Source organism: Nematolebias whitei, chromosome 1, assembly GCF_014905685.2.
Source record: "Nematolebias whitei isolate Nwh7 chromosome 1, NemWhi1, whole genome shotgun sequence".
Classification (NCBI taxonomy): domain Eukaryota; kingdom Metazoa; phylum Chordata; class Actinopteri; order Cyprinodontiformes; family Rivulidae; genus Nematolebias; species Nematolebias whitei.
In genome coordinates, this window is record NC_056498.1 from 53,564,216 (window position 1) to 53,573,950 (window position 9,735).

At 37.5% G+C, this 9,735-nt stretch overlaps 1 protein-coding gene across 1 annotated transcript in view; it reads left to right on the forward strand.

Annotated features, from left to right (window-relative positions):
* col9a1b (collagen, type IX, alpha 1b) overlaps positions 1 to 9,735 on the forward strand; it is a 24,470-nt gene that overhangs the window by 8,772 nt on the left and 5,963 nt on the right. Inside the window, 19 exon segments of the mRNA XM_037685257.1 lie at positions 480 to 533; positions 652 to 705; positions 852 to 905; positions 986 to 1,039; positions 1,130 to 1,183; positions 1,264 to 1,317; positions 1,437 to 1,490; positions 3,300 to 3,344; positions 3,441 to 3,494; positions 3,579 to 3,632; positions 3,706 to 3,759; positions 4,352 to 4,423; positions 5,905 to 5,940; positions 6,045 to 6,089; positions 6,188 to 6,220; positions 6,304 to 6,450; positions 7,670 to 7,724; positions 8,528 to 8,716; positions 8,815 to 8,892. Of these exon segments, the coding sequence (XP_037541185.1) occupies positions 480 to 533; positions 652 to 705; positions 852 to 905; positions 986 to 1,039; positions 1,130 to 1,183; positions 1,264 to 1,317; positions 1,437 to 1,490; positions 3,300 to 3,344; positions 3,441 to 3,494; positions 3,579 to 3,632; positions 3,706 to 3,759; positions 4,352 to 4,423; positions 5,905 to 5,940; positions 6,045 to 6,089; positions 6,188 to 6,220; positions 6,304 to 6,450; positions 7,670 to 7,724; positions 8,528 to 8,716; positions 8,815 to 8,892 (1,240 nt within the window).

Here is a 9,735-nt window from a genome sequence, read left to right on the forward strand (position 1 = left end):
TATATATATATGTATATATATTTACAGGTATTTAAACAGCACCTTTTATATTGGTGAGTTATTTTGATGTAATGGCCGATGTTTGATATTTAACTTTATCGTTAATATCGTCCGATACCGATACCATGCCGATAATATCGTGCATCTCTAGTTTACCAAGTCACAAATACAAAAACATGCTCTATATTTGTGACAAATGAGAACAAACCAGCTGGCTTATTTTTTCAAACAAAAAAAATCTACAAAGTATTTGTATATAATTCTGCCATGGAATGTATTAAAAAAAGTTATATGCTGTTGTTTAAATTACACAGTGCTTTACTTTGTGCATAAAGTGAACAGAAAATTCACATTTTAAATGTTTCATTGGAAATGAAATAGTCACAGTGTAATCAAACTAAATCATCTTTGCTGCTTGTGTCTATAACCTTTTATTAAGATGCCATTCTTCTTCTTCTGTTTCTTTTTTGTTCATACAGGGTGAAGAAGGAGATCAGGGAGGTCCAGGAGAGGGTGGATCCCAGGGACCAACGGTGAGACGTTATACTTACATGACATTTTGTTTTTTGAGTGAGAATTTGCCTTATCTGGCTTATCATGCTCCGTTTATCTGCTCACTGATGCACCTGTTTGATTTGCTTGTTGTTTTAGGGACCTCAGGGAATTCGTGGAGCCACAGGAATGATGGGTCCCAAGGGAGAGATAGTGAGTGTTGTTGTGACTTTTAAGCCTGTGGCGCTTCTCATCTTTTTTGAATTACTTGCAAACACAGAGTGAATTTTATCAATAATAAAAATAACAACTACAACAGTTTAAAGATGACATTGCTATCTTTTTTCTTGTTGCTGTAGGGAACTCGAGGTCCTGATGGAGAGCCAGGTCCTCAGGGAGTGGCAGGGGCAATTGTAAGTTTGTCCCTCAGTGCAGTTATGTGGCAAATAAGACATGTCTATTGTATGATTTATGTTTCAATCCATTATTTTAGGGGGACCGAGGCCAGAGGGGCGTGATGGGCGAGCCTGGGCCTAAAGGTGAAATGGTTAGTGGGTACACTTCATCATCACACATTAATAAAAATGTCAGAGGTGTTAGACAACAAGCACTGACACTTTTTTTTTTTGTCATCCAGGGTGTTCAAGGGTCAAGAGGGATCACAGGGCTTCCAGGTCCTAAAGGAGAACCTGTGAGTCTCTGTGCAACAACGACACATAACCCTCCTCTTTAACAGTTTACAAACGATACATTTCTCTTCTTCATCACCAGGGCCTGCCGGGCGTGGATGGCCGTGAGGGTATTCCTGGAATGCCAGGAGCAAAGGTTGAGAACTGATTGTTCTGATTCACACTAATAATGTGATATTTGTTTCATTTATGAGGATAAAACTACTTGTTTAAAAGCAAAGCTGTTTTAGTTTTCTGCTGTCTGTTCCCCCGTAGGGAAGTGTTGGGAAGTCAGGAGTTCCTGGAGAGGTTGGACTTCAGGGGCTTCCTGTGAGTATGACCTTTGACCCAAAACTGTGATGGCTGACTGTAATTGGATTGAATCCTGAGTGAACTCTTCCCAGTCAAATGTAAAGCACCGCCGGTGATAGATGCTGCACTACAGTGCTCATTTCCACTCCCACTACTGCTGCAACAATAAGCCCCCTGACAATTGTTTTAAAACATGTACCAAAGGTGACCTACTTACTTTTCATTCTGAGCAAACAACCGTGCTCCACCATCATTTAATCATATTATACAACATGAACACAGCAGCCTGTGCTGTGAGACGGTAATTAAGAAAAGGAGAAATGTGGTGTCACTTCTGTGATTTGTCTGATTAAAGGCGCTTATGAGAATCAGCTAACAAATCTAACAGGATGCTTGTGAGAAACTATGCTAAGCTAAAAACCCAATTTATATCATGCACCGAGGGAGAAAATGATTGTAAAGAATAGTTCAGATCTTTTAAAGTGGCACTCTCTGGGAAACATATGTGCAATTAATATGTCACCTGTTGTGTTAACACTTTAAGCAGCTTGAGTTTGAAAAAAAAAAAAAACTGTTTAAACTTGACATAGTGATGAGCTAATGGCTAGTCCATGCAGAGCCAAGACGTAAATGGATTGTTGCCATCTTAAAACAACTTCAGATTCAAATATATTATAGACTTTTATGTGAATGCTCATTTATAAATCATCAAACTGTTGATCCAACAAAGTTCAGTCAGGTCATCTGGACGGTTTCTTTTTTTTTTTTGTTGAGACATTTCATCCTTCACCCAGAGGACTTCGTCAGTCTGAGGAGCCCCAACAAACTGAGTCCCACAAGTAGCAAACCCACATAGTGGACCAACAAGTTTGATAAGAACGTTTTTGGGGCCCGCCATCTCCTCTGTTGACTCCTCTGAAGCAGCCATAGCCCAAGTGGTTCAAAAAATCAAAGTTCATGCTCATTAATCCAATATTTGTTGGATTTTCTACCTGGATTATTAAGCATGAACTTTGATGTTTTGAACCACTTTGGCTATGGCTGCCTCAGAGGAGTTGACGGGGGAGAGGGTGGGCCCCAGAGACTTATCACCAGCAAACCCACTACGTGGGTGTGCTGCTTGTGGGACTAAGTTTGTTGTGGAACTTCGTACTGATGAAGTCCTTTGGATGAATGATGGCTCAGCAAAAAATATATACCATCCAGATGACCTGACTGAATTTTGTTGGATTTTTTACCTGGATTTATTGGGCATTAACTTTGATAAACTGTTGATAGTTTCACATCACATACTTATTCTGGAAGAAATCTTGTGATATTCCTACAGGGAGTTCACCAGGGTGCTACAGCTAGCTGCTATTGTTATTAGCACTTGCAAATGACCAGAATTCTATGTAAATAATCATGTAATTCAAAACCTAGAGGTGTTTAAAGTAGAGTTTCCATAAACAACTGAAATTTTTAAGATTTAGTTTTTTAAAGATGGCGACAATTCACTTTGGTCTTGACCCCTCTTGGTTTAGCCATTAGCTCATCAACCCTTTGGATCATTGTCCCATTGTCTTTTATTCAATCTGGTACAAATAGCTATCTACAACAGGTAGGATACTTACTGTGTATTAACTTTGTATACAATCTAACTATTAGGGTCATAAAGTAACACAAATGTTTGTTTATTCTAAAGCACATCTTTGTACTTTTGTTTTTACATGTTTTTTTTTTTTTATAATAAGTGTATTATAATTTAGGATTGTACCTGCTGCTTGAAATATCTCATCTTTATAAAAGAAAATGTGTTTTTTCACAATACTTTCTATTTATTTTCAGGGTTTGCCAGGTTCATCGGGAACAAAAGGCTCGAGTGGCCCAAAGGTTTTGTGCTCATTCATTAAAAAAAAAAAAGATTTCCAGTATATTTCCAAATAGAGCTGTCAGAATCTGAAAGCCAAATTGGCTGTTTCCACACAGGGTGACAGTGGTCAGCAAGGGCTGCCTGGAACACTGGGCTCCACTGGCAAACCTGTAAGTGTGAGCAGAATCATGTCCGTCACTGTGGTTTACTTCTCTTCTCTTGTGTAACTGCATCATTTTATCATCGCACCAAAGGGTGAGCGTGGAGAACAAGGAGAGGTGGGACCTGTTGGACCCATCGGCGAGCCTGTGAGTATTATTTCCTCTGAAGTCTTTAGCTTCTTTCTTTTAACGTTTTGTAATCACCTCCTCTTCATTGCAGGGAGATATAGGAGAGCAAGGCCTGGTGGGTCCAGCTGGGAAGCCAGGTGGAAGGGTGAGATATGACCTAAAGAGCGCAATATCCTCATTTTATATTGTAGCTGCATTTAATTTTGTTGGGAAAATTGTTCCCCAGCAGACAGTGACCTTAACCGGCTTTTATTAGCAGAACAAAAGACATAAACACAAACATTAATGACTTCATGCATTAATGATATTTTAAATGAGACCCATTAAAACAGAGAGAACAGAGTTCAGAGTAGTCGTGGCTCTTGTGTCCCTGGAATGTCTCAGAGAATAGGCTGAGCCCGGATCTCACATAAGGTCTATTTTCACAGTAAGGGGAGACTAAGCAGCAGGCTGAAAGAGCTCTCTGTTTCCTTGGCATTCCTCAGTTGGTCAGTGATCAAAGGCTGATCGGTGCACACAAAACATGTCTGAGAAAAGGAGCAGAAGAACTGAGACATTTTAAAAACTTTAACTCAAGCTCATTGTGAGCACAGACCTCTGATTCAGAACAATTAATCAGCTTTAAACTGATTTTATTTCACAGTTTTCTGCTCAGCCTAATGCCTCATTTTGTCAACCTGACATATTTTAGCCCTATAATGTCATGACATGTGCTTTTTTTTTTTTTTTTAACACAGGGTCCAAAAGGTGATCCTGGTCTCCCTGGTCTCCCAGGTCCTCCCGGCCTACCTGGAATAAAAGGAGAGAGGGTAAGAAAGCAGGATGTTTCTGCTGAAAGAGAATCAGCCATTGTCTTCAATAAAACTAAGAGTGATGCTGAATCCCAGCTTCACAGCTCCCTCTAGTGCGAGTGAACAAAACAGATTTTAACTCCTTGTAGTGTGAATGTTTATGAAGCATTCACTCTGTTGTGATCCATTTATCTTCTGTATGATTTTGGCAGCTTTCTAGTTCCACATTTTTTTTGTGCTATTTCAACAAATCATATATCAAAACATTCAGCTCTTTCAGGACAATCCTGCTACGACTTTTGGTTTTGGTGCAGTTTTAGCTTTTTGAAATATTTAGCCTTTTCTGTCACTTTTTTTCTCATAGAAAATGAATTGAGCTCATTTTACATCCTCCATATCTTTAGGTCTGTTTACAACCTTTCATGTTTTGTTCTGGTTCAGCTTCTTTCAGCTTCCTTGTGCAAATTTTAACTTTTTTCCCAGCTAATTTCAGCTGTTTTGTGCTCCTTTCAGTCTCTTTCTGCTAACTACAACAATCTGTGCTTCTTCTAACTTCTTTCTGCTAATTTCAGCTTGTTATGATAATTTCAGCTTATTTCTGCAAGTTTCATCTTTCTGCTATTTCAGCTACTATTTAGCTGTTTTATGCTAATTTTAGCTTTTCGGCTAAGTCCACATTTTTTTGCACTCATTTCTACTTTTTTCAGCCTAATTCAGCAACAATGTACTGTCCACTTCCTTCTGGTAATTTAAGCTTATTTCTGATTTTTTTTAGCTACTTTTCAGCTTTTTTCATTTATTTTTTTTTACTTATTTTAGCTTTTTTTTCAGATAATTTCCACTTTTTTGTGCTCATTTCTGCTACTTTCAGCTTATTTGGGAAAACATATTCTTTCTGCTTTCATCTGCTAATTTAAGCTTGTTTGACATTTTCAGGTATGTTTTTAGTATTTTTAATCTAATTTCAGCTTTTTTCAAATAAATTCAAGCTTTTCATGGTAATATTTGCTACTTTCAGCCTAATTAACTTCTTTATAGTCATTTCAGCTTGTTCTGCTATTTAGCTTTTTTCCCTTCTAGTTTCAGCTTTTTCTGCTATCACAGCTAATGTTGTTTATATGCTAACTTTAGCTTTTTCAGTTAATTCCACATTTTTTTTAGCTCATTTCAGCTCTTTCCACTTCCTTCTGGTTGTTTAAGCTTCTTTCTGCTTTTTAAGTTACTTTCAGCTATTTTTTGTGCTAATTTGATCTTTTTTAAGCTATTTTTCTAATTGTTGTGCTAATCTCTGCTAATTTACACCTAATTCAGAAAAAAATGTGTTCTTTCTACTTTCTTCTGCATGTTCTTTCGTTTTAGCTACGATTCAGTATTATTATTATTATTTTTTTGCCTAATTTCAGCTGTTTTTCAGCAAGTTTGTCTGCAGTAACTATTGACACTGCATTTTCTCAGGAAATGCTCTAGTTCTTGATTAAGTTCCCTTGTGTTCTCTGTAGGGAGAGCGTGGAGGACCAGGACCTAAAGGAGAACAAGTAAGACATCTTTATACTAAATATTATTATTAGTTTTCTTTACAGCCAAATGCTTCCAGTAGGTTTCTTTGTATAAATAATTTACAGACTTTTTTATTTTTTAGGGAGGACAAGGTGATGAGGGGGATTCTGGAGAGAGAGGGGATGCTGTAAGTTGTAATCCTAACAGTCCTCATGTGTTTTGTTCTGCCGCACTGGAGTAAATCATCTTCTCTGATGTTCTAACTTTTACCCACTGGTTTTATAGGGTGACCCAGGAGAACTTGGACCTAAAGGAGAGGTGGGTCAAGATGTCTTCTTCTTACTGAACACATTTTAAAGGTTTAACACGTTTATCTGGTCGGATTATTGTTTTCTGTTTAGACCGGTACCCCTGGTGACCCTGGCCAAAGAGGTCCCGAGGGGAGTCGAGGCCAGCCGGGCATTGAGGGCCCTCCTGGGACACCTGGACCACGAGGAATGCAAGGGAACAGGGGCCCACGTGGAGTCAGAGGGTCCCAAGGACCAGCGGTAGGTCCTAAAGGTCAAACAACTGAGAGGACAAGTTTAGCAAATATCTCTGAGAGTTCAAACAGCAGCTGATGAGCAGAACAGTGAAATAAAAAAAGACTGGAGGCATTTTACTGCCTGATGGATAAATGTCAGTAAATATTAAGAGTTTTAAAACTCCTCTGTTTTTCTTGAAAGTTCAATCTCACTTTTCTGTGTTTTATTTAAAAAAAAAAAGTCACATATTAAAAACAAAGATACATTTATTCTTTTATATTCCTGCTAATTATTGAAAAAATAAAATAATTAAAAAGACACTTTTGGGTTCATTTCGCTGTGTAAGTTTGATACTACCCCATTTGCATCTTCTGAAAACTCATATTTTACATTTTTGAAATACAGCATAACTATAGATACGTATGTTTGGGATTCCAGCCTTCATTATGTTTCCTTTATAAGTTAATATTATTTGAGGGTTTCTTATGTTTATATTTTTGTTGGGTTTTTTTTTCCGCATAAAATGCTATTTTTTAAATAAATCCCGTGATTAAAAAAAATGGATAAAATTGACAACAAGCATTGCTGTTTAATTTATCTGTTATGCAGATAAACACAAGGCTTGCTACTAAACAAATAATTAATGAAATGCACAAGCTAATTATCTTTAAAACTTTTTGAGCTGTTGTTTTTTAGTTTAAATAAAATATTTTTGTTTTTTTCCTCACCCATTTGTTCTAATAGTGGGTTTTTATTCATAATTTTTCTGATCAGTTTTACAAACCAATTAGAGCCCTGTGGAAAAGCAGAACCCACATAGACCCAATGTTTTTGATAGTTTTATCTTATATATTCACCTCAACACCTCCTGGTTTATCTGACAAGTAAAGGCCGTTGATCTTTAAACAATCAGATGGTGTGAAAGTGAGACATCATCCAACAGTGTGTAAAACGTTTTCTCATGTTGACTTGCCTGCAATCTGAGTCCAGTAAATTGATTTTTATAATAAAAATCAACAAAATATTACTGGTATTCTGTTAAAAAAAATGGGGAAACCCTCCAAAATTCTGATGTTTCTGAAAAGGAAAAAAACAAAGGATTTTAAAATTCATTAACTAAGAATGCTGTGATTTATTTAAAATGATTATTTAAATTCTGCCATTTAAAGCAAATGATGGAACAGTAGTTTTGAATTCTAGAGATAAATGTTTCGGATGCTTACATCATTTGTTTCTCTCGCAGGGTAAAGAGCCAAGTGATCAGCATATCAAACAAGTTTGCATGCGAGTCATGCAAGGTAAGAAAAAAAAAGAAGCTTTTGACCCCATTTATGATTCCTCTGTGCCTCATTTCCTGCTTGTAACGTTTCTTAGTGCGCCTCGTGCTGCTCTGCATTGTCTCATTGATCTGCCGGGCTGCCGAATACAAACTGGAGAAGTAAAAAACATGAAATAAGCTTCAGCCTTTGTTCGTGTGACAGATGAAAAATACGTTCTCCGAGCCTTCGAAATGTTTCACTGAAGTCACAACATCTGCTCTCTCCGTTCTCGGGCTCTTACATCTTCACCGCTCATCTCCTGCTCTCATGACTTTTTTATGCCCGATGTACTGAAAAATTAATTTCACCTCCAGCAGACCTGCACTTTTCTGCTCCGAGCGAAGAGTCTGCCTGGAAAGGAAATGTTAAAGAAGAAGCAGTCAGGCAGCTACTTTTTATCAAGCACCAGAAAACTGAAATTTCATGTTTAAAAAAAAAAAAAAAGAAGAAAAAAGTCTAAAAAGACAGTAAGGAGATTAATATTAATATTTGCAGCATGGACATAAATTTCCTGTCACTGATAGCTCGAAACGAAGAACATCATCTCATTTTGGCTCAATTTACTGACGCTTACATGAAAAGGTTGAATAACGGGAGCGGCTCGAGGGGCGTTATGACCACAGTTTCACCTCACACAAAATCAGACCTTAAAAGCTTCATCCAGAACTTGGCACAGGAGCGATTGTACCGTCTCTGCTGTGAGCATCGCTCTGGGCTTTCAGGGATGACATCCTCTGATTCTATGAGATGATCATTGTCTTCTTCTTCTTGTGCTTTAACAGAACAGCTGGCCCAGTTAGCTGCTAGTTTAAGAAGGCCGGAGACTGGCGCTGCAGGTTTGCCTGGGAAACCTGGACCTCCTGGGCCCCCTGGTTCCTCAGGAGACAATGGGTTTCCAGGGCAGGCTGGAGCAAGGGGGCTTCCAGGACTCAAAGGGCCACCGGGGCAAATGGGGCTAAAAGGGCCAAAAGGTGCTGAATCAACTGCCAGTGTTACTGTAATTTATTTTTGGAACAGCTTATATGTGCTTTCAATCAATGTGGACTAAAATGTGAAATATATATTACAGGTGAACTGGGAGACAGAGGGGCGAGAGGGCCCACTGTGCGAGGACCTAAAGGTCAGCCAGGACTTCCTGGACTTCCTGGTGAGCTTATTTTGCTTTGGAAAACTTTTTCCTTAGCTCTTTACCACGAACCAGAGAGGAGTTTTGAAACATTTTGCTAAAATATAAACCTTGGTGATATTTATACATATGGTAATGTGTCAATTTGCAATCTATCATATATAATGTTGATTTACAGAAATACTGTATAAATTTACCAAGTGTATTATTAAATGTAGAAATCCAATTGTTTGATATTAAATTAAAGGAAAAGGAAATTAAGAAAAAGGGAAAAATGACTTTTTGCAGACACGCAAGATGTTGAAAATCCACACACTAAAAACTGCTGGGTTATTTTGACAACTTAGTTGCTGAGTCAAAGTTGGGTGTTCAACCAATAGATCTTCCTAAAAGTAACATATTTGTCACGAAAAAGTAATTGATTATAAAATACAGTGCAATAAAATGCGTAAAATGTTTTTCATTCTAACAACCCAAATTCATCTGCAGCAACCTGGTTTACACGCAACACATTAGGGTCAAAATAACTAAAAATACAAAAGAACAACTACATTGATAAGAATAGCCACAGCTTCACTGATTAATAAATGGGTACATTAAAAAAAACAGCTGGGATTGAGCAGGATTTTAAATGCTTAAAAGAAGAAATTTAAAATATTTTGCTACTATAAGCATTCCAGAACGTACCAGCTCATTTATTACCCCAGAAGAAACACTATAATATCTGTTAATATATCCTGATGCATGCTCAATAATCCAGGTAGAAAAATCTAAAAAAGTTAAATCTGGTCCTCTGGACATTCAAAAAAAAAAAAACCCCAAAACAAAGCAAAACAACACAAAATGTAGAAACGTTTCGTCTCT